The sequence below is a fragment of the Leptodactylus fuscus genome, chromosome 5, assembly GCF_031893055.1.
Source record: "Leptodactylus fuscus isolate aLepFus1 chromosome 5, aLepFus1.hap2, whole genome shotgun sequence".
Lineage (NCBI taxonomy): Eukaryota > Metazoa > Chordata > Amphibia > Anura > Leptodactylidae > Leptodactylus > Leptodactylus fuscus.
In genome coordinates, this window is record NC_134269.1 from 207,947,782 (window position 1) to 207,973,363 (window position 25,582).

At 44.1% G+C, this 25,582-nt stretch overlaps 1 protein-coding gene across 7 annotated transcripts in view; it reads right to left on the bottom strand.

Moving 5' to 3' along the window:
- The window catches only part of SCUBE1 (signal peptide, CUB domain and EGF like domain containing 1), a 139,325-nt gene that overhangs the window by 16,936 nt on the left and 96,807 nt on the right, over positions 1 to 25,582 (bottom strand). For all 7 annotated transcript variants that reach the window (XM_075275128.1, XM_075275127.1, XM_075275124.1 and 4 more), the window contains 2 exons: positions 15,056 to 15,172; positions 5,425 to 5,547 (listed from right to left, as the gene is read on the bottom strand). In XM_075275128.1, coding sequence (XP_075131229.1) covers positions 5,425 to 5,547; positions 15,056 to 15,172 — 240 coding nt within the window. The remainder of the gene's footprint in view (positions 1 to 5,424; positions 5,548 to 15,055; positions 15,173 to 25,582) is intronic.

The window sequence follows — 25,582 nt, forward strand, 5'->3', positions numbered from 1 at the left end:
TCTCATGGCTGACTCCGCACACCTTCAGGCTCTGGACTGGGTTAGGCCTGCCGAGTCCTGCAGAAAGAGGCCAAGAACCAAAATGACTGCAAACAACCTTCATGTAATCGCATTCTCCAGAAAGATTAACATCTCCGATTAGGACGGCGGCCTTTGATGAGCCGAAGCTTCAGTCCTATAGAGCGGAATGATCTGATGAGGAAATATCTGGCAAACAGATGGAAACATCTCCCCTCCCGGACAGTCTTATCACTATGATGGTGCAGCTCAGTATTACATCGCTTGTCGGCTCCTATTCCTGCAGCTTCCCCCTGTTCTTAGTGCAGGAGCTTATGTCACCTAGAAACCGCCTGACATCCTCTCTGGGTGACCACCATATTCTGCTGTAATGGATGTGTATTATGGTATTCACATGAGAGGTATACATGGGTTTATTATGAGGTTCTGCAGCAGCTGAGGCGTGGATTATGAAGTTCTGCAGCAGCTGAGGTGCATTATGAGGTTCTGCAGCAGCTGAGGTGCATTATGAGGTTCTGCAGCAGCTGAGGTGCATTATGAGGTTCTGCAGCAGCTGAGGTGCATTATGAGGTTCTGCAGCAGCTGAGGTGCATTATGAGGTTCCGCAGCAGCTGAGGTGTGTGTTATGATGTTCCGCAGCAGCTGAGGTGTGTGTTATGATGTTCCGCAGCAGCTGAGGTGTGTGTTATGATGTTCCGCAGCAGCTGAGGTGTGTGTTATGATGTTCCGCAGCAGCTGAGGTGTGTGTTATGATGTTCCGCAGCAGCTGAGGTGTGTGTTATGAGGTTCCGCAGCAGCTGAGGTGTGCGTTATGAGGTTCCGCAGCAGCTGAGGTGTGCATTATGAGGTTCCGCAGCAGCTGAGGTGCATTATGAGGTTCTGCAGCAGCTGAGGTGCATTATGAGGTTCTGCAGCAGCTGAGGTGCATTATGAGGTTCTGCAGCAGCTGAGGTGCATTATGAGGTTCTGCAGCAGCTGAGGTGCATTATGAGGTTCCGCAGCAGCTGAGGTGCATTATGAGGTTCCGCAGCAGCTGAGGTGTGTGTTATGATGTTCCGCAGCAGCTGAGGTGTGTGTTATGATGTTCCGCAGCAGCTGAGGTGTGTGTTATGATGTTCCGCAGCAGCTGAGGTGTGTGTTATGATGTTCCGCAGCAGCTGAGGTGTGTGTTATGATGTTCCGCAGCAGCTGAGGTGTGTGTTATGAGGTTCCGCAGCAGCTGAGGTGTGTGTTATGAGGTTCCGCAGCAGCTGAGGTGTGTATTATGAGGTTCCGCAGCAGCTGAGGTGTGTATTATGAGGTTCTGCAGCAGCTGAGGTGTGTATTATGAGGTTCTACAGCAGCTGAGGTGTGTATTATGATGTTCCGCAGCAGCTGAGGTGTGTATTATGAGGTTCCGCAGCAGCTGAGGTGTGTATTATGAGGTTCCGCAGCAGCTGAGGTGTGTATTATGAGGTTCTGCAGCAGCTAAGGGCCCTGAATACACACTGCGGCTACTGAAGAAGAAAGGGCGCACTAGCTGGGACACAACATATATATATACACCCCCCCCACACACACACACTATACAGTATATACAGACACAGCACTATGACGTCAGTGCCTTACATTATTAATAGCACTCTGCGTTCTCGGCAGCCGCTCAGGATCTCTCTTCTCTTGGCTTCATTTACCTAAATGAGAATTTACTGTCCTGGAAGCGATAAGACTTCTGCTCATAGACCATGACAAGGCTCTTCCTCTTTATAGAATTGGAGCATGTAGGAGATCATTAGAAAAGGTTTCCTATTATGAGATATTAGGAGTCGGCGGCAGCAGAACATTACAGAATAAAATAGATAGAAAGGGTAAGAACAGCCGAGGACGGATAAAGAAGGGAACGTGTGGGATGGGTACATTGGAGTCAGAGGGGCCGACATGGTGAGAACAATCTGCACCCCTAGAGTCTACTATAGACATAATGATATTAGTAAGGTACGGCCGAGGGCCACAGAACAGCCCATAGAGTTCTGCCATCTGTACTATACTTTTATTATTGCCCCCTCCCTATTTCTACATTGGTGGTTCAGTGGGTTGGTGCGAGGGTTAAACTTACTTGCCGCAGCCACCTCAAAAATAATCTGTTTCTTTCCCACCAAGACTACTGCCACATCCTTCTTTGTGCTCTTCGCCCAATATCGTACTGGCCCACCTGATGGTTCCTTGGTGGGCACAGGATTTAGCACAAAGATGGTCCAGCAAAAGACACCCACATTGGAAGGGTACGATGGTCTATTTCCTACGGGTTGTTGGGCCCAAGGAGCCTCAGTCCAACATGGTCTCCTCAACTTCTACCTCATCCCTTGTCCTACCTCTATCTCTCCCAATGCCAAGTGAACTGGGTTACCCACTGCCCAACGAATTCACTTAAAAACAATAGCCATGACATCCAAGACCTTAATGTGTCCCCTCCATCCATCCTCCAGATACGTCCCGATCTCTGAGGAGAAATAAAAGAATAACTTCTTCAAAACCTCAAATTTCTTAACCTAACCTCTAAACCACAAATGGATCCAAAACGATGAGACCCTGGCCTTGACTAGATAACTTCTGGCAAATCTACTGTCCATATTTTACGATCTCCGATTTGCAATATAGTCGTTACGTTTAGCCGCCGGATCCACTCCAAGCGTCCATATGGGCCAAACGATAATTCAAAGACTGGGCGAAGACAAATCTAAAACCGCTTTATATTATAATCACATGTTTCCCTTCCCAAAAACGCCCACCGCAGGTCCTCATAATCAGAAATGGGAAACTTATTTGCGTTCAACCGGACGTTCGCCATACTGAGATCCTGTTTTATCCACCTACAAAAAATTCAGGTCAATCTCGATAAATTTGAGACTGTTGGTAGGTAAGTATAGGAGAGTGTTGAGAGCATGTCTATGGTTCACGGTGGTGGAGATGGAGGAGGAGATATAGGTTTTTCACCATAGTTAGTGGTGAGATCCTGTGTTATCTGCCTTCTTCAGGTCAATCTCAATAAATTTGAGACTGTTGTAAGGTATGTATCGTAAGCATGTTTACTGATCACTGTGATGGAGATAGAGGAGAAGATATAGTTTTTTTTTTCACCATAGTTAGTAGTGAGATCCTGTGTTATCTTCCTACAGTATAATATATTTCTGTAATGGGTGGGATTCTTGACCTAAAAAAGTTGAAGAACCTGCGTTCTATAGGATCCAACCACCACTCCAGACTATGTGGGGTAATTCGTTGCTTACCCTAGATAGGTTTGATGAAGACATCATCACTGATAAAGGTCAGATATGGATATTGAACATTACTATCCAGAATTATTACAAAAATGTCGTCCTATGGAACCATTCATGAAAAATGAATACTGTAAAACATCTCCCTGATGGCTACGTTCTCCAACCAATGCCTCCAGGCAGGAATAAATTATCATCTTAAATGTCAAACATGGAAGATAGATGGGATAGCGGCCTTCTTGGTTTTCTTTTCTGGCTTCCATTCACCAGTGAATTCATCATCAGTCAAAAAGTTTCAGACAAAGGGAAATGTGCAACATCAACAACTAAACACAACGTGTTGTTCCATCCCATTTAAGCTCCAGTGGACCATGGAAGGTAGTTGACTATGGCCAAGGCAAGCAGCCATGGGCCAGATAAAATGCTATTCCTATTATAGTCATAGGAGTAGATGAGATATTAATAACCACGATGTGAGTCATGGAACATTCTGCCGCCCTTAACAAGCGGTTTTATTTATTTCACGCTCGTACATTATAGGACGTAAACTGGGACAGCACCAAATAAAATGGCAGCGGTGTTCTCCTGGAAAAATATGGAGATCATTATTGAAGGCTCTTCAAGGGTGTCCAAAAAGAGAGTTCTTTGAAAATTCAACCCAATGTTGCCTTAATTGAATTAGTTGTTCTTCTACATGACCTACAATATCAAGGATCTCATATACTCAAAGCTGTTCAAGATGCCAGTAAGGTCTCGATTTTTTGGAACACGACTGGTGAGAATTGTAGCTTAAACACGTTAGAGCTTAACATTTGATATTTGGACATGACCAAAGGAAAAAAAAAAAACATGATATAATAATTATATGACTGGATATATTTAGGAGATCACTGGATTCCAACACAAAGTTCTCAGATATGAAAGAAAGTTCTCATCCATACTTGACATACCACAGAAATTGTTATAATGGAGTCCTCCAGAACAACATAAATAGGTCTGAAAAATCGAGTTGAAGACATGGCCAACGTTCTACGATGCCAAAATTTGTAAGATGATTATCAGTAGATGGTATTTCTCCTACTAAACAGCCCATGACACGCCATTTAGACCTTTATACTAGTAGGGTCTTCTGTCCCATAATGACCCCATTTGGTCTCTTCTTAACATCATTGGTTACAAAATAGACAGAAGAACTTCACACCTTGCCCAAGTCCAATGATGTCCTCCTGACATTCCTAACTATACACAACATAACTTATGGATGACCAGTGGAGGCCCCAAGCTATTCATAGAATAGACCAACCCATGGAAGTTGAACCTTCACCTATCAGATATTTATGGTCTATTCTACAGGTCTATGGAGGGTGAACATTTTTTAATTTAAAAAGTTATGCTTGGTGACCTATTTGAGTCATCCATCAATGCCAATCTCAAAACCAAGGATGTGTATCAAGAGGAAAAATATTGCATAGTTGGACTGTGGACTATAAGTAGCAGCTCCCAAAATGGTTGACCTAAGATCAACAACTATCACCTATCCACGGGATAGGCAATAAGGTATCTGAATGGAGGTTGGTCGTAAAACTGGGACCTCTACAATGACTAAAACAAAGGTCTGATGTTCCTTGTTTGGCTGGAGTACTGCTCCTCATGGGCATGGCCGTTCCTCTCAGAGTCTTAAAGAAAGCGCTAACTCAAGTAGGCAAAGACAGCACAGAGTGTATACTTGATTGGTGTATAGGTCCAAGAGGGTGATTACAGGTGGCCATTCATATTAGATGAACATCAGTCAAGCTTCTGATTTCTGAGGGACCAGACAACCATCTAATATGCATGGTGGCGTCTTGACTCTTGATGGGAGGTGGGAATTTCAACATGTCCAATTGTTCTCAAGGCTAATAAGCCGCTACCAGAGTGGTCTGACTGAACTAGCACTCTATTGACCACCATCTAAGGTGTATGGGCCACCTTAATGGCCGAAATTAATGTGAGCTCCAAAATGGTTACAATAAGAACAGCAGCTCTGGAGTGCAAACTGCTGCTCTAAACAAGTGAAACACTGCTTAAGCTAGGCCAGGAATCTTCACGAGCACATGCAAATGAACACAAATTAGAGTAAGGGTTTGCAAAAAATTTTGGGGTCTCCATTTACCTTGGCAGGTGCGTTCGTCGGTCAGTAGCTTGTATCCCTTCTGGCAGCTGCATTCAAAGCTTCCCACCGTGTTGCGGCAAAAATGGTCACACCCACCATTATTTACTAAGCACTCATCAATATCTGGAATAAAATAGGCAAAAGGAACGTCAGACATTTTATCGACTTTCATTGGATTCCAAAAATTTCTGGCGTCCGCTCTGGTAATTAAAGGGACACATCAGACGAATCTGAAACAGTTTGTTATTCTAAGTGGAGGGGGCGGAGCATGACCATCCTTGAGTCATGCCACTCCCCCCTCAGATATAACACAGTGTGACTTCTCAGGATGTGACATCAGGTCCATTAGTGACATGGCCATTTTACTGTTCAGCCCCGTTCCTTTGAAAAAGGCTGAGCTGCAGCATGGCCCATGTGACCAACGGACGTGATGTCACTTCCTGAGAAGAGGAAGTGGTGCTTAGTTTCACAGTCTTGGATGATACCTTTAAGAACTCATCTAACAGCCAGTGCAAAAACTAGCTACATAGAGTGTCTAGCCCTTAGGAGGAGCCAACATGGTGCGGCATCACATGGGCAGCCAATGGAGCTCCATGGGCAATGTGCAACTGCGGTGTCCCCCAAGAAGGGCCACTGCTAAGGTTTCTAGAAGAAAGGAGAAGCTTAGTCTTTAGCCAGAAGGTACTGGCCATCTCCTCTAGTTAGACCAGAGCTACCATTAGAAGAGGGGATGTGTGTTTCATGTAGAGCACCTTCAGGTCTATAGGTTAGTTAGTGGCAGATAGGCCATGTCCACGGACCATAGGCCCACAGAACCAAGACCACGTGAACCTGCTGACCAGAATGGAAACTTAGGGGACCATGACTGAGACGTACCCTGCATTTCCCAGATGGTGGTTGGAAGGGAGGACTAGGTAATAGGGGATGCCTCAAATCCCCACGTTGGAAAGGGTCAGAAGACAGAGGAAGGTGTCAAGGGTATCGTTGCGTGGACTGCCATAGGTGTGGAACCTGCTGCTATAAAAATGCATTGCACCTCCATGTTGCCCTCTACTTGGATGCTTCATGGCACGTAAACTGAGATGTGAATATTCTTCATTCATACCTTACACCAAGGGACACCCTGATACACCAGATGGGATACAAGTAATAGGTAGTGCCCAAGGACTCTACACCACCACCTCAGTGTAGCCCCCACATTACTGTGCCAGCCTAGGGCCTGTAAGGCACCAAAAGCCAGCGTGACCAGTGAGGCCGCCATCTTGGGTTTATGCCTAAACGCACCATCTCCACGCTGCTATCCCCGAGTCGCCATATAAGTGGACGACCCCTTTAAGAGGTTCTATCCTTAGCCTAAGCAGAGTATTGGGTTGGTAGAGGACATGTTCTGGAGTGGTATGATGGTACCATTGTACGGTGGTGATCATCTACTTTCATGGTGCCGATATACACCCTCAAAGTCCTGTATCTGATCATTTGCTATGGGTTACAGCACATAGTTACCATTTTATCCATCCATACCCATTTCTTCCCCTCCTCTCTACTCTTCGCTGTCTTTGAAGTCGGTGAATTTCCTTCTAAATCCATGGAAGGAAAAGCAGCACCTCGACAAAAGCGAATCTCAGTCCTATTGTTTTCTTTTGCTCCAATTCCCGGAGAGAGATTTTCGAGCGCGGTCTACTATTTACAATGAAAACAGCATATTTCTGCTCTGCCAACTGATTTGTAATATCCAAAATTAAAGCCAGCTGAGTGATCTCGAGCGCGGTGAGTGCACACTACAGATAAGGGCTCGGAGCTCGGCTATGTGCAGATCTATATATTACAAGAACAAGCCGGCCTCAGTGTTACTGCAGCACTGCAAGTCCCAGCACACCCCATAGGGGAGTCCAAGACAAGGGGTTGTTTGAAATTAGAAAAATGTGGCTGTTTTCATCCAGGAACAGCGCCACTCTTGTGCACAGGCCGTGTCTGGTATTGCATCAACAGAGCTGTAATATCAGACACAGCCCATGGTCAAGAGTGTTGATGTATCTAAAATAGAGCCGCCATTTTTCATATATCTACAAGTCCTGAAAAGGGAACATATCAACTAAGGAGGAGGGGGTAGAAGTTTCGTGGAAGCTAGGAGCCCCAATTCTTTAGCCAGAAGGAGTTTCCGGTTTCCCTCAGTTAGACCAGAGCCACCATTAGAAGAGGGGAGTTTTGTTTCTCGCAGAGCACCTATAGGTTAGTTAGTGGCCGTTAGGGCTAACAGGCCGGCCCATAAAACCAAGACTATGTGACCAGTGTACAGCTACGGTAATAGAGCACGTCAGAATATATCATTTGGTAAATACAAACCATTCATGTTCTCTGACATGATGGTAGAAAGCTCAGTGACAAAACTAACGGCGCTGATATCTCCTCCAGCCGTACACATACTGGGAAAGGGCATTGAATCCAGTACACAGTCAGCTTTCTAGTGGTATATAATATATAATACCGCCGATGCCAGAGGACGGGAAAGGGAGCCCATCACTGGAACCAAACATATCACCCCAGCGTCACAGGAAGAATGATTCAGGTGAATGTAACAACATGGGTTAGTTGCCTTGTGAATTGCCGTCTCCGTTCTCCAGATCTAGTCATTTATGTCAATACACAAATGAGCTCTTTGAGAAAATAGGGCTTTGCCATTGCTCCACTGCATATTGACAAAAACAGAGTCATCTATCTGCAGGACTGGGGTGATATGCTGGTTCTGGTGACAGTAACCTATCTATCTGCAGGACTGGGGTGATATGCTGGTTCTTGTGATAGTAACCTATCTATCTGCAGGACTGGGGTGATATGCTGGTTCTGGTGATGTAACCTATCTATCTGCAGGGCTAGGGTGATATGCTGGTTCTGGTGATGTAACCTATCTATCTGCAGGGCTAGGGTGATATGCTGGTTCTGGTGACACTAACCTATCTATCTGCAGGGCTGGGGTGATATGCTGGTTCTGGTGATGTAACCTATCTATCTGCAGGGCTAGGGTGATATGCTGGTTCTGGTGACACTAACCTATCTATCTGCAGGGCTAGGGTGATATGCTGGTTCTGGTGACACTAACCTATCTATCTGCAGGGCTGGGGTGATATACTGGTTCTGGTGATGTAACCTATCTATCTGCAGGACTGGGGTGATATGCAGGTTCTGGTGATGTAACCTATCTATCTGCAGGACTGGGGTGATACGCTGGTTCTGGTGACACTAACCTATATATCTGCAGGGCTGGGGTGATACGCTGGTTCTGGTGACACTAACCTATCTATCTGCAGGACTGGGTGATATGCTGGTTCTGGTGACAGTAACCTATCTATCTGCAGGACTGGGGTGATATGCTGGTTCTGGTGACAGTAACCTATCTATCTGCAGGACTGGGGTGATATGCTGGTTCTGGTGACAGTAACCTATCTATCTGCAGGACTGGGGTGATATGCTGGGTCTGGTGACACTAACCTATCTATCTGCAGAGCTGATAGATTAGTGGGGTCTGACACCGTTCTCTGTGCAGTGGTAGAACTGAGACACTGCATCTTACACCCCATTCAAATGAATAGGAGCTGATCTGCAGTAACTTGGTTTGGCCACTACTGAGAGAATGGCGCTGTCTGATTTGTGCTCCAATCTGTGCCTATGTTGATCAGCTGCTGAGAACGGCTGATCAGCGAGGGTGCTGGTTGTTGGACCCTTGCCGATCAGATATTCATAACCTATTCTTAGTATCCTAATTATAGGTTGTGACTATCTGATCGGCAGGGGTCATCAATATTTTAAGCCCCCCAAAAAACCCTTTAACCTCTTTGTTAAAAAATATTTCCCGCTGAATGCCAGGTTGCCCAGGATTAGCAAGGTCTGCTATTTACTAAAAATACTGCCATTTTTGTGCATGGGCTGTGCCTGGTAGTGCAGGCTTCGTTTGGATAAGGCAGAGCTGTAATACCAGAGTCAGTCTATGGACAGGGGTGGCGCTGTTTCTAGAAAAATGCAGACCTTTTAAATCAAAAACCAGAAAACCCCTTTAAAAGTCCTATCAGTTCTTTTTATAAAATCAAGGCTCCTTCAGCCTGGAAGCAGCCAAGGTGTCTTGGACCGAGACGGACCTCGCATGGAATATTGCTTTATTGCCTTTGATATCGTCCAACCTTCTTCACAGCTTTTAATGCCCTGGATTAAGAGTTCCAGAGTCTGTTCTGTGCCAGAGATCTCCATACAATATCAGATATTAATATCAGTGGCTTGGCTCTGGCGTACGACACCCAGACAATCACATTCCGGTCAGATACGCGGGACGACCAGACGCCGACTGATAAAATTTTAAGGGGCTCAGGAAAATACAGTGTAAATGACCCGGCAGCCTTAATCCGGCTTTGGAAGCCCTGACGCTCTCATTGGTGTGATAGGAAGGTGAACGGTGTTGCAGATGAGCGGTAAACGTCTTTTACAGGCGCGATGTGAAAACGCTTTACAGATGGCAGATCATGAGGGATATAGCATGGACGCGTCTGTATACTCACCCGCCCCTATATTTTATTGAAAATGTGTTATAAGGGTCTTGGGGACTGGTCGCACGATCAGGAATTGATAATCAGTATGCAAATTAGATCTTTAGGGGGTTGTCCAGATTTCAGGACGAACTTGGGCAGTTGGGTAGGGCGTAAAACAAACAAAATGTCCTACCGATCCCCTGCCCTGCCCAGTTTCCCTCCTAGGAGAGGCTCACATGATCATTGAGACCAATCTCTGGAAAGGGACCGATGACATCAGTCACCTCACCGGTTCCTTATCAGTCACTGATTGGTCACGTGAGCCTCACTGTGTACGATTATCCCCTGACCCTGGTCTATAGTCTCTCACTCAAATCAGTATCCCTGCGCTATGCTGACGAGGTCCAAAAGACCGAAACAGCGCTGTCCATAGCTGGGAATCTGTTCCTTTTGGAATAGAAATACTAATTTGGCAATTAAATCCGCATCATGTCAGTAGGCTTATTAACTGAGTCATGCATGATGTTAAGGAGGCTGCCCTCTAGAGGGCGGCATACAGAGGCACTGTTCTCCTAATTACATCCTGAAGAATAGATTTGCATATTTTTTTACTTCTGGAATGGTCATAAACAGGACAATGGAGCACCGGAAATGGCGGAGTAGCCCCTAAATCCTAGACAAGCCCTTTAATGAAAAAAATTAAACTGGGCCTCTAGTGCCACCTTTTGGAAGGTAGTAGTCAAGTCACTACAATATGACTTGGGATCAGTGTCGGACTAAGGTAAAATGATTCTGTGGGCCCGGCCCTACGACTGTAGCAGCCCTCAAATTCGGGTGTCTTTTGCTGGACCATTATTATATACGAGTCTGGGGCTGGGCCCACTGGTCGGATGGGCCAGTCCAACACTGCTTGGATATCAAAGAAACCAGAAAAATCTCTTCCATAAGGAAAAGACACCCATACGTAGTTGTTTTGAGGTTCTTGCCCTTCATCAATGAACCAGCAGGGTACCAGTCCGCTAGGTCAGAGGTCATAGACCAGGGTCAGAAGGATTTTTTGAGCTGAAATTCTCATCTAATCCACTATCATTCCACATCTAGTGCATGGGAATTGTATACTTTGTACCCAATTCACATGCCGTGGTAAAAAAAACAACTGGATTTTTGTTATTTATTTATAGTTTTAATTAATGTCTGGATTTATTTTTATTCATATTTTTAATTTGTAAGAAATTTTTATCAATATTGCATTATTTTTTTATGGAATTTTCTATTTCTATATTATTATACATTTTTATTAAAGACGAACTTTCATCACCTTAACTAACTCTTTGCATCCTTCAATAGTCGCCGCTGTAATGTTTCCGCTGCAGTTGGAATTTTTTCTCTAGCCCCCACCACTCCTGAGCTATCAGTTACTTAGGCTCTCTTGTGTCAGGTGGGTGGTCCTAGATTAGAGCAGACAGGGACCGCCTACCTGACCGTAGAGAGCAGAATTGCGCTGAAACCAACAGAAATAATTGCTCAGGAATGGTGGGGGATAGAGAAAAAATTCCAACTGTTCTGGAATCAATGGAGCGGTGCCTACTAATGGATGGAAAGAGGTGGAAGGGGTGAAAGGTCCTCTATATATAGATTTTTTTTTATTTCTTATTCTTGGCCTGCAAATCTTAGATAGCACCTAGCTTTAAAAGTATTTTATTTTTTTAGTTTTTTATTAAATCCAGCTGGCACAGATTCCAAGTATCACCAGCGACTTCCAAAATTCCCACCATGTTAATGACTTCTAGACGGTTATCTGTTCTCATTCCAGGTCTAGGTCAACACTTCAACTAAAAAAGTTCCAAAGTCCACATATGTAAATCTGGAATTACATCACGGGCCTAAAAATTTTATAGATTTAAATTTTTTTAAAAAAAATATTATTTGCCTCAATTTAGATTTTTTTCTGGTTGCCGTCATGTAGTAACCCTAAAAAGGTGTCATAGCCAAGTCATATAAAAGGTTAATGGGGAGTATTTACTGTATCGGGGGGAAATTTTAGGGACCGAAAAATTTTGGTGGATCAGATGGATTTTCTGGTCTGGATATAATGAGGCAGAAACTCCAAACATCATAGATCACTACGACACAAGGACTCCCGTCTCTTGACCAGGTTGGTACTGGCAAATCGGGCCAATGGATGCCCACCACCTCCAAGCATTACAGACTCAATGTAATACCTGACATCCCCTGTGGGGGCAGTGTTAGGAATCCACACAGTTACAGGCAGGTTCCCCAGCAGCTGTTTTCTAGCAGTCACAAAGGTGGAACAACCTGTGATCAGTTTGTTTTGGGGAAACCTTGTAAAAACTCGTTGTAAAAAGCAGACAACCCCCCTAAAGCTTGAAAGAGCAGACGACTGACGTGCATAGTACCTGGACAAAAAGGATTATACCTGATCCCTATACAAACCCGTACACAATAGGTGCAATACACAGGCCTAGTTGAGTAGGTCATGGTATAGAAACCCCGGAACAGTTATTGTAGACATCCTTCTGTTTGTCATCGGCGAAACTCTTGAGGGATAATTGGCTAAAACAAGGCCCTTTATTCCGTAAACAGGTGCAGGCCCATATTATCCCATTGTGTTAGGCTTTCCCTTGTGTAGGGGGAACAATATAATAGACTATACTTGCCTTGGAGAACAAGTGTAACAAGCCGGGGGTGGGGGGAATCGTAGAAGTGATATAATGGCGGACCGTTTAACCCATTAACCTTCTACAAATGTCCTATTTCCCCTAATGGGGTCTCACGGAGTCCCATCCATGGACAATTCCAACAAAAAGAGAGAGAATCCAAGTCAGTAAAAGAGGCGGAGGTTGCGTACATTGCCATGTAGGCGTCAATACTAACACATGTATGTTACATTTCTCCCCTGCCCCGAGTAGGGCCGCAGATCCCTCCTTGGTAACCATGGCAGTGAGACAGCCTGCTCAAGACATGTTTGCCTAGTGTAAGCCCTGGATATCACCCCTCTAGTCAAACAATGTGCCAGAAGATTAACAAGGATTGCACAGTAAGGAAAAAAAGCCTTCTTCCAAGTAATAAGAGGAATGTGTTCTCGTCTCCTTCATCCGCTAGGTATTGTGAAATTTATCCGTGAACGGGGTCAAATACATAGAAAGGCGATTATAGCTGGTGCGGCTCGGAGTGCTCTGCTCGCACTGGATTCGGGGCAAAACCATCTGCTTTTTTTGGTCTTAGGCAAGTAGAATAAGTCTATCCTGGGCTTTTGGTTGCCCCGTTCTTTCATTGGGACACTTGATTTTTTTTGGAGAAAGTCTTGGGTGTTAAAAATTTCAAGTTGAAGGGGTTTAGCGATCCTTCGTATAGTATAGGCACCACCAGAAACTGCAGTGTACAGAGCCAGAACTATGGCCGAGCCGGGTCACTATAGCCGCAGCAACGAATTTGAATGGGTGTTGAGCTGCAGTAACCAGGCCTGGCCTCTACACATTATAGGGCGCTGTCTGTCTAAAGGTCTAACCCTGAAAAATCCCTTTAACTCTCTACTCATAAGGCCTGTCGTAGGATTTTGCCCCTAGATCACTTTACGTACAGTCACCATTTACCAAATTTTGGACTGCTCATAGGTCCAAACAATCTCGGACCTACAGATAGGACCTTCCTTATTTTGGCCCTTGACTGGAGATATCCCCGAATGAAAGCATTGTAACTCCTCCTGGGATGTTGTGAACCAAAAGTTTGAGGTGCACATCTGTATAGTATTGTCCATACAAAAATTCCACCAAGACTCACTTACATGGGCAGGACGATGTGTACGGTTGGTTATTCAGAGAGGTCATACTGTGCGGGATAATATACAGAGACCAACCATACGGTGCATCCTCCCAAAAACATCACCTCTATGAGAAGACAACCCCTCTACGTTGACCACATTCTGGTGACAGATTCAAGTATTACGCATGGTGTCCACTTTGGTTGAGAAGATCGCCCCTAGAAGACCACGTCTCGTTACCCTCAAAGAGATGTCACCATATAATGAGAAAAGTTAATCCAAAAACAAGCATTTTCAGAAAAAATTCAAGAACTTTGAAGCATTTCAATGGAGTCACCCCGGGGCTGTTTTCTTTGTTGCACCAGGTTTGGCCTCTCGAGGCTCCTGAATATAAGGAACTCGTTTCACAGAATCTAAATAGAACAGACTTGACCTTGGTCGGCAAACAAACAGACTAAGACGCACCCAAGAGACTGCGAGAGGACATGATGCAGGTTGTAGGAGAAGGGAGAATTTTCAGTATTGAATGACAGCTCAGTGCTAGTATGAGGCCCGGACTGGTATTTTCATATCTTCGGGTTTTGCCGTCTTAATGGCTTTTTTTCGCGATCTTGAGAAACATTACGAGGGACCCGACTCTATGAAAAATTTCTCTGTGGTTTTCCGTCTAATTAGAAATGTGTGAAGGCGTTATTCGCTGCCAGCACTACACGTAACAAACAAACACCCAAACAGGACCCCGCTGTCACCTCCGTAAATCTCTGTGGACGTCTGGATGGAGCCCGGGCATGATGAAGGGTAAGCCACATACTTCCTGGCTGTTCGCGCGATGATTTTCTGCTATTTAAAGCATAATATCAACATGTCACATTTTTACTACACAGAACGCCACAGAATGACTTATAAGAGACCTAGGAGTGAAGTCTAGAGCGTTCTGTATAGTGTACGGCCTCTTCTGTGTGTCCCCGGCCTAGAGCCACCATATAGATCCTCTACTTATGACCACCTAGAATGGTCGAGGTAGGGAGGACCGTGTGTTCTCCAATACAGCTGAAACTTTCCGTACAGTTCACACCCAGCATAAAGTGTGACATACATCATCTGGTCGGCGCCGTCACCCTGAGCATTTCGCCATTTTGATCATCCAAATCCGTTCAGCCATTCCAAAGATATAAGCGTTGGTACAAAGTAGTGTCTACTACATAAGTGGTTGGTAACAGCGTATGACATATAGCACATAGAAAGACCACAGTGTTACCGCCCACTTGACCCTAATTTGCATAAAGTCAACATGTCTAATTTTGTGGATACAATGGCTACATGTAGTGATACTAACCTTTGCAAGTCTTCTGATCAGGCTGCAAGGTGAATCCCACGGGACAGCTGCATCGCACTCCCGTTGCCGTATCCTTGCAGGTACGGTCACAGCCTCCGTTATTGACAGCGCAGGTTTCTAGTTGTAGAAGAGAATGAGTGATATCGTAAGCTACATCATAATGTGATATTACCGCTCACTACAGACATACACAGAATAACCAGAGACATGCAAGTTCCTCCTTGGAAGCATCTTTAGATGCCTTCACAAAGACAGAGTTTGGGGAGTAGGATTGGGGGATTGAAGCCTCTACCAAAAATGCATGTAATTGTAATACAATTGTAATACAATTGTTTCCACTATTGTCCATTACGGGAACATTTTTTTAAGCATGCAACTCTAAACTTCGCAATTGGGAGATCCATACATGGAATAGGTCCACTCCACGGGTATGTACATCACAAAACTGCCACCAACTGTTGCTTACCAAAGCGTCACTGCAGATGAAGGTCCTAGGAAAGCTTAAGAAAACCTTTCACACAACCACTCCACCATCAAACACGGGTCCACAGGCGTAGCTTCCACCACAAACTCTTCACTTCTACACATCCAACTCTCAAAGCCAAAGATCCATCCATCAGCTTTCATGCTGCCACTACCTGGCTCCTTAAAAAATTTTTTTATCCTTGCCCAAATCTGACTCCCAATATACCTTGGTGGGTTTCTTTGGATGTTTGACAAAACATTGGATGGGGTGTTTCACCCTATTTTCGGTAGGACCTCTCGACTGTTTTCGAACGAAAGGAAAAATGGAGACCTAGTTCAAGTCAGCTTGGAGACTTGGAGGTCCTTTGGGGGCTCCAGGTAGTCGAAGTGTTATTTGTCTACCCTACAAACTGTATAAAGCCACTGTAAATCCACTTTTCCAAAAAAAAAAGAGACCTTTGGAAACATCGTATTAGGTTTATCTACTACATTGGCCGGGCTGGAACTCCCAAACTATCCAGTCAACATGGACACCACCAATCGGAACTCCGTTTTATTACCAGTCCTATCTTTCACTAGAATTCTTCCAAAAATTAGGGCAACATTTTTAGGATAGTCTTCTTAATAGACTAAAAAAACCAAAAAGTTTTACTAATCTTTTTGGACTATTCAAGAACATTCGTAAGTACAAAATCCCTGGCTGAAGACTCTAAGTAGGAAGAGCTTACAAACCCCGGCTTAAGTCCCAGAGCCGCACATTTTGGCTTATCATAGAAGGGAAAACCTCAACTACTCATTTAAGCCTTAACTACTCCGAGAGGCCAAAGGCGAATGACAAAGTGTCCACAGAATATATCTGATCCCATTTCGTAGACACACGGTTGAACATTTCTTGGGCAGGAAAATTCCCATTCCTGGATAGTGTCCAGAAAGTGGAAGAGACACAACAGACTTACTTTCCCATGTCATGGCTGACTGGTTGTATAGGCCAAGGGTCAGTTACTTAGCACAAATAGTCTGAAAGAGGCCATGTTTTGTGTTTCACTTCACAGGGATTAAGCAAGCTAAAAAGAGGAAAGGATAAAAAAAAAATTCACCATCTTGAGCCTTGATGCGGAAATATTGCTTGTACTTGAGAACCCCTGGAATACAGATTTGGAGAAAAATAAATATATTGCGAATCAGGAGGCTAAAAAGGTAGAACATCCAGGCAATACATTCATGTAGAATATTACCGGCTCCACGTCGTTATTCGGCATATACAGTGCTCGGGAAACTGATATACAGTCATTAGAAGAATAGGTCCTAAAGGGCACGATGTAACCCAGGCACATAAAAATCGTAGCTTGACCCAAAAAGATGTCCATAGGATGTCCTCTCCATGATCCCGTATTAAAAATGGGATCAAGCAGGGAACGTGAAAAAAGGAAACAATGTACCCAATAAAACCACCACTGCCCCCACGCCATTGCTCTGATGGTCCAATCACTAGTTGTTCAAGGGGTTCAGAGTTCCAATTCGTCTTCTTAGGAAGGAACATCATGGCGACTGGTGACATGGACAAGCTACAGTAGCTGTAAATGTAGCATGGAAGGGAAGCTCAGTATTATAATCCTGGAGAACCCCTTTAATTCTGACCACGCGCACATGGCTGCAGCAGCGAATCACTGGCCTCAGTTGTACCCAAGCTACCATCAACACTAAGAACCATGATTAGTGGCAGTAACAAGTACATATGGTCACATGGTATCACTACAGGGCGAATAACAAGGATCAGTAGGAGCAATGGAGGTGCAGTGGATCGTGAGTAAAAGTTGTTTGTTATTTTATCACATTCCTGGCTTTGAGAGCATTTTTTGACGACCCCTTTAAGTCTCAGGGTCATACACTTATAGAGTTATGGTCAGGTCATCCCAAGCAAGAGGGCAGCCACTGACTCTGATGGTTGGGGTTGGGGGGGGCATGACGAACGTCCCCATGGCGGTCCCATGAGAACCGCAACAAAATAACTATGTAAAACAAAATCATTCAAAATACAAAAACACTAAACGGGCACTAAAGAGGAAAGGCTCTCGGAATGAAAAAAAATTCCATAGATGGCGCTTACTGGCGGCCATTACACTATCTGTAGTTAGAACCAACTTTTGACAAACTGAATGAAGAGCCTAAGAATGTTGCAATTGGGGGCCCCAAATTTGCCCCGATACGAAGTATGGATGAAATCTATCCATGTGTATTATATCTACGTAACTTCTAATAGGTCTACTTATGGTGGCAACTTCCCATCTCTCAATACAGAAGGAAGGACAGCTCTGAAGCACACACTTCTGGCCTTACAAAAAGAAATCATGTGCTAAGGCGACCTCTGAGTGTTCTCTCCAATGACACCAATTTTTGATGGCCACAAGACCAAGATCTTTTGTCCTACACCGAACCAAACCAAACTAAAGATCTGTGATGGTCTAAGTTCAGTTCAGTACATATGGGAGGTCCATGTGTTGAGGCCCTTAAAAGCGGACAAAAAGCAAAAAAAAAAAAATATATATAAAATTCATGATCATTTTTTGGAGTAGATACCCTTTAACACAGCTTCAGACCAGTCTGTTTTGCTGCCCCAAGGTCTAAAGAGAACCGATTTGTGACCCTTCCATGGTTGCACCTCAATCTTTCAATAGTGGGAATACAAAAACTCACTTAAATAGTCAAAGTCTCAGGAATGTAAAAAGGTCAATGGGTCAAAGGTTGTATTTTAAAATGCAAAGATAAGCAAACTTCCTTGTTTTTGCCACTAAATCACTGTACAAAAAAATCTATCAGATCACTTCCCAAGATCAGACTTCTCGGTCCAGAGAGCATTGAATAGTTAACCTGACCTCACTTTCCACTCTACGTACATCATACACCGGTGCTGTGAACCGCTTCCTAAGGGTCTGACGAAAATCTTACAGGGAGGAAAAAAACAACCAAATTTCGTTATATTTTTAGGAGACTTCCAAGAATTCAACAGGCACATTATCGAAAATCCATTAAATTGCATCACAACGTTCTTGTCACTCATCTTTATTGACTAAGCAAAGGTCCGTGCCAAAACCACTCGTTGTGATCACTAAATCAGTTCACGCCATCAAGGTTTCGGCCAAAAATGTTCCACGTTACAGATCTATTCTGGTATACACGAAATCTATAAATGTACAGGTTTACCTAACATTTGGCCCAACATGTGTAACAAATGCTTGCCCTTGTCCAAATCCATTGGAACTAAGAAGGTCCACCTTACAGGAGATCTTCTAAGATGACTACAGTCCAACATGGGGCACCCAGGCTGAAAAACTGCAATACTCCAGGAAAAACAAAATTCAGAATGTTCAGGATTCAGATAGAACAAAATAGTGTATCAGATACACATTTGGCACATAGATTGGAGTTTACAAAACTTTTTGACCAGGTTTCAGTTTTCTAGAACCTTCTGTTCTCCGTATACTCACAAAAGCTAATATAGCATCACTGGCCTGTATCAGGGCCTTCTATAGAACGATAGAACGCAGCAAAGGACCCGTGTTAGCCAATAAAAGCTCACAGGTCCTTCATAGTTAGCCTCACTGACATACACCATTATTACTGGATCGCAGGATATACTCACTGTTGTTCCATTAAGGACCATTATCAGAGGATTGTATACATGTATATATACTGTACTCGCTCACTGTTGTTCTCTGTTAGCAGACATTATAGAGGATGATATAGACATACCTCCCAACCGTCCCGATTTCTGCGGGACATTCACGATTTCGGTGATGTGTCCCGCGGTCCCGGTTGCAGGGAGGTATGTCCCGATTTCAACTCAGATCTGCGTCTGGAGGATGTAGATCTGAGTTGAATACATACGCGACTAAAGCAAGGAGCTGTCACAGCTCAGATCCTTGCTTTGGCGCTGCACTCCGGCTAGTGGCTGTGTAGGCGCGATGTGATGACATCACATCGCTCCTACAACTGTGTTAGCGAGACTGCGGAGAGAGCGGCGGGGGAGCGAGGAAAAGACGAGTTTAAGTGGTTTTTGTGTGTAGACATTATGGTGGAACATGAAACTGGGGGCAGATGAAGGAGGGGACGGCATGACACTGGGGGCAGAGATGGGGGGGATATGATTCTGGGGGCAGAGATGGGGGGACATGAAAGTGGGACAGAGATGGGGGGACATGATTCTGGGGGCAGAGATGGGGGGATATGAATCTGGGGGCAGAAATGGGGGGACATGAAACTGGGACAGAGATGGGGGGACATGAAACTGGGGGAAGAGATGGGGGACATTAATCTTGGGGCATTAATCTGGGGGCAAAGATGGGGGACATGAAACTGGGGACAGAAATGGAGGGGGAACATGAAACTGGGGGCAGATTAAGGATGTATATGAAACTGGGGGAGAGATAGAGGGGGGACATATAATTTACGGGTGACTGTAGGAGGATTATACAGTGTGCGGGCACATAAAAAAATGAATGAGAATGGGCGGAGTCAACATAAGTGGGTGGGGCTAAATTTGCCACACATTTTGTCCCTTTTTCAGTTCTTCAAAAGTTGGGAGGTATGAATATATACAGCACTCGCTCACTGTTGTTCTCTGTTATCAGACATTATGAGCAGATTTTATTTACAGGATATATTATAACATTCATCTGTCACAGTCTACAGGAATTGCCTTCTCTTGGGGGGATAGGGGGCCTCCAGGAGATCCTCCTGACTTTGGTGTGATCCTTAGGACCCACACTACACCCCAGCAGTACCAGGCATGTTCTCCAATATAAAATAAAATAATAATTTAAATAAAATAAAATGGAATTAAATATTATATACTAAAAAGCAGAAACCTGAAAAGAGTCCTAAAAGAAATAAATAAGTATCTGCGCAGTACATAGCCGGCATTGATGAGATTAAAATACTTGGATTGACCCGTGCACTGAGGAATAATATTTAGCAGTGGCTGGACCCGGGATGGACGCGAGTTCCTGCGGAGTGTAAGTAAGAACATTCTGTACGTGCAAATGGACCATTAAATATCCAAACACTATGGAATGGAACTGGTGGGACGGTGCAATGCTGTAAATGCAGGGCCTGGCAAGGGATGAATGCATTTTACTGGCTGCGGACAACGGGGTATGTTTACTATTAGCTTACAATCGGACATATTGACAAGAATGAACGTTTTCTATAGAGCCAGGCGTACTCTGCAGATGTGAGGATGTAACGGGACGTGGAGCAGCGTCACAAGTGCTCCTTATCAGAGCGGAGGACATTCGGGATAGAAGTTTTTTTAGTCGATAACCAAATACTCACCTTCAGCGCTGGACTGAGATTCCTTGGGACTATCCTCTGAAAACTGCTTGGAAATAGACCATAATACCCTTCATATTTGGGAGTCTTCTGCTGGACCATTATTGTATTATAGCCTGGGCCCTCCAGAGGATCCTCTGGTACCCTAGTGGGCCAGTCCAACACTGCTCACCTTACCCTTCCTCCCTCCCTCACTGCTCACCTTACCGTTCCTCACATCCTCCCTCACTGCTCACCTTACCCTTCCTCCCTCCCTCCCTCCCTCACTGCTCACCTTACCGTTCCTCACTCCCTCCCTCACTGCTCACCTTACCGTTCCTCACATCCTCCCTCACTGCTCACCTTACCCTTCCTCCCTCACTGCTCACCTTACCGTTCCTCACTCCCTCCCTCACTGCTCACCTTACCGTTCCTCACATCCTCCCTCACTGCTCACCTTACCCTTCCTCCCTCCCTCCCTCACTGCTCACCTTACCGTTCCTCACTCCCTCCCTCACTGCTCACCTTACCGTTCCTCACTCCCTCCCTCACTGCTCACCTTACCGTTCCTCACATCCTCCCTCACTGCTCACCTTACCCTTCCTCCCTCCCTCCCTCACTGCTCACCTTACCGTTCCTCACTCTCTCCCTCACTGCTCACCTTACCGTTCCTCACTCCCTCCCTCACTGCTCACCTTACCCTTCCTCCCTGCTCACCTTACCGTTCCTCACTGCTCACCTTACCGTTCCTCACTCCCTCCCTCACTGCTCACCTTACCATTCCTCACTCCCTCCCTCACTGCTCACCTTACCCTTCCTCCCTCCCTCACTGCTCACCTTACCGTTCCTCACTCCCTCCCTCACTGCTCACCTTACCCTTCCTCCCTCCCTCACTGCTCACCTTACCGTTCCTCACTGCTCACCTTACCGTTCCTCACTCTCTCCCTCACTGCTCACCTTACCGTTCCTCACTCCCTCCCTCACTGCTCACCTTACCCTTCCTCCCTCCCTCACTGCTCACCTTACCGTTCCTCACTGCTCACCTTACCGTTCCTCACTCTCTCCCTCACTGCTCACCTTACCCTTCCTCCCTCCCTCCCTGCTCACCTTACTCTTCATCACTGCTCACCTTACCGTTCCTCACTCTCTCCCTCCCTGCTCACCTTACCCTTCCTCCCTCACTGCTCACCTTACCGTTCCTCACTGCTCACCTTACCGTTCCTCACTCCCTCCCTCACTGCTCACCTTACCCTTCCTCCCTCCCTCACTGCTCACCTTACTCTTCATCACTGCTCACCTTACCGACCCTTCCTCACTGTTAGCAACATTCAGTGACATGCTTTACAGACTTGAACTGATTTCTAGACATGCTCTGTGGAGGGAGAGGGAGTTGATAAACAGTGACATCTATTGTCAGTAGTGGATGTAACGATCAGTCAGTGGTGTTATCTATACGGGTGTTATCTTCTATTGTGATCCTGTAATCTGTAATGTACATGACTTTGACAAGAGAATTGGCAAGTGTCAGTCTATTAGGCTTAGTGGCTAGAGTGAAAATTTCAGGATTTTGTATTTCTTTTAAACATAATGACATGGAAAATTAAAAATAAATTCAAAACAATTTTTTTAAATATAAAAACAGGTCATTTTCTGCCGACACTTTGTCTTTGAGCTAGCCTGTCCTGTGCCCAAAATGGCTGATAACAGAGAACAATAGATAGTACTTAACAAAATAGAAAATATAAGTCATTTTAGTATCATTTTACATTGAGAAGACTAAAATTCAGGGATAAGAGCAACGGCTTCTTCGGCTCTTTTAATGTTCAATAATAGCACAACACCGTTCTGGTTTTTGTATAAACCTAAAATCCATTATTTATGATACTGCATAAACCATTTTTACTGTTTTTATATTTTTTTGTTAACTCTTTATAGACTTATTAAATTATATCAGAAATATACAAAAAAAAATTAACTTTTTTAAATTTTAAATTATGAAGTTAATTGTAAAATTAATCTGAAAATAGTCTAAAATTTATATATATATATATATATATATATATATATATATATATGTACAAAAAATTTTTTTATTTTTCTCTCATTCATAGTCTATTTTTTTTTAAAAGTTGTTCAACTTAAAATAGATGTACCCCGAAATAATTCCTATTTTTAATGTGTTTTAAACAGTATAGGCTTTGTTTTATGCTCTCAGAAAATATTAAAGAGTTTAGAAAAATTGTTATTTCAAATAAATTTAAATTTTATTGGGAAATTTAACCCCCCCCCCCCCCCAAAAAAAAACAAAACAAATAAATTTAAAAGAATTAAAAAAAAAAAAAAAACCTAATGTCCCTGTTTTCCCCTAAAATGCGAGCTTCACCCATAGAGTTCGTGATCTTTCCATGATAAAGGAGACTTCTGCAAACTGAGCTGTTAAAAAAAAAGGGAAATCGACAATTTCATTGTACAAACTGTTTTCCCTTTTACTTTCCCGGCAGGTTGTTTGATCTTCTCGATCATTCCCATCCATCCTACCTTGCTGTACAAACATCTTTACATCCTAATTGCCCCGACATCAATAGTCACAAAAAAGTGACCTGAAAACAAACATTCGGAGCACAGAGGATCATTTTTTAAATCCCACCATGACTGGGGGCGGGGGAGGGGGAGGCATTGATCTGGAGCCATGACAGGCCTCTCATTCAGAGGGGTTACTGTAAGTTACATCTGCAGCAGGAACAGAAGATGTTCCCTTAATCCTTCTCAAAACGTGGACTGACAATGGACGCACATCAAAAGATGGCAAAACGCGGTGCACTCAAGTCGGTAAACACAAACTTTTGTATTTCGAGGCTAAACCGGGGTAAAAACAAATTTCACATATTCCAGTATTTGTTTTCGGTCATCAAAGCAGAACTAATGCATCTGGAGAATACGGGGGGGGGGGGGGATTATTTGCATTTTCTATACAGTAGACGACCTGCATCAACATGTTAACACCGTCGTCTACTTTGGATGCAATAAAGTTGCAAAAATAAATTACAAATTGAACAATTTTTGGACCACAAAAATTTAGAAAATTTCAATTGAATTAATCTAAATTAAATTAATTTTTCTACATTGTGAATCCACTGCCGGAGACCATGTGAAGCTTTCTAGGAAATGTGTACGTTGGATACTTCTTGTTAGCCAATTTATTTTTGTTTTTTGTCCCCTTTTTATTATCTTTCCCCCCCTTCCCCCAGACCAATAAGCTTGGAAAGCGAGCGGCCGCCTAGTGTGGTGCGGCCCTCTGTTGTATCTTCACAGTTTGTGATCAGACATTTTTCAGGCCCCAGGAGGTATCTACTTTGCTGACATCTTCTGTCAGCCCAGTTTCCTGTGGGGAAGAGAAGAGAACTGAAAATATGCAAAGTGAAATAAATATTCTTTACAAATTAACTTGTGGTTTCAGCTTTCTCCTACATATGTCCTTAGGAGGAGCGAAGAAACAAGATATGGCTGAAGATCCTACAAGGCCAGGAATGGTCAAAAAAGTTAGAGTTGTTCCTTGCCTTTATACATATGGCCATGGCAAACCACCACTCATGTCTGTGTTTCTGGGACATAGAGTTGGAAATTTGGGCAAAAGGTTTTTGTTTTGTGGCTGGAGAAGATATGCCTTTGGGCCTTTGATAGCATCTGGTATTTCCTCGTTCCTCCAAGAAGCTTCAGGACAACAAGTAGGATTGAGGTCAAGGACTTATCTTTCTCGTAACTATTGGTTGAGACGTAACATGAGGCCTCAATGCAAAATCAGTACCAGGCCCCCTCAACTAGGATTTATACTTTATAGTACTGGTCACCTCATACTCGTAAGAGACACCCTATGGGCCCACTAAGGCTCCTTGGCGAAGTGTGATCGCACTCACTATACTCCACTCAAGTTTCGCCCCAGCTATTGGTCATTCTGATCCAACATGGTTTGTAACCCAAGATTTTCATACAAAACAGAAGTCTTAATTGACGTGAAAAAAATTCTAGTAAGACATGAAAAGTTTTGCCACCAACGTTTATTGACCCATTGATAGAATAGATCACAAAATATTGACTTATGGGGATCAAAAACTCTAGAACCCCCTCATCAATCCCTAGGATTGGCCACTTCCAATCCTCAATGGAAGAGCTAGCCAAACGTGTTGAGCTTCGGTGACATCTGAGATTTCATCCTATAAGTTGTATTCACCATACAGCATGGAGAGAGTGAAACTTATGATAAAAAGTAAGCAAAATCCAGATTTTCAAGAATTGGTAGCAATTTATTTTCACCAAAAAAAAACAAAAAAAAGTCTCAAAAATAAACACATTTTGCATGGCTCCTATCTATGGAAAGAAGTTAATTTGTATGTAAATTTCCATAACTTCTGTTAAAGAGGACCTTTCACCAAGCTCTTTTCATAGGTGTCCCTCAACCGATTCTGGCACAGTTGGAACTTTTTCTCTAGCCCCCACCGTTCCTGAGTTATCAGTGCAGTTAGTTTGGGTACCTAACATCCTAACTAGACTCCCTAATGTCAAGTGGGTGATGACAGGCAGGGGCAGGCAAATGGGTGTGACTCTGCTCCAATCAAAGGTAGACAGTGTCAGAGATCAGAACCACGCACCCTTTGCCTGATCCTATCCAACACCACCCACTTGACATTAGGGAGTCTAGTTAGAACGTCAGGTACAAAACTAACTGCACTGATAACTCAGGAACGGTGGGGGCTAGAG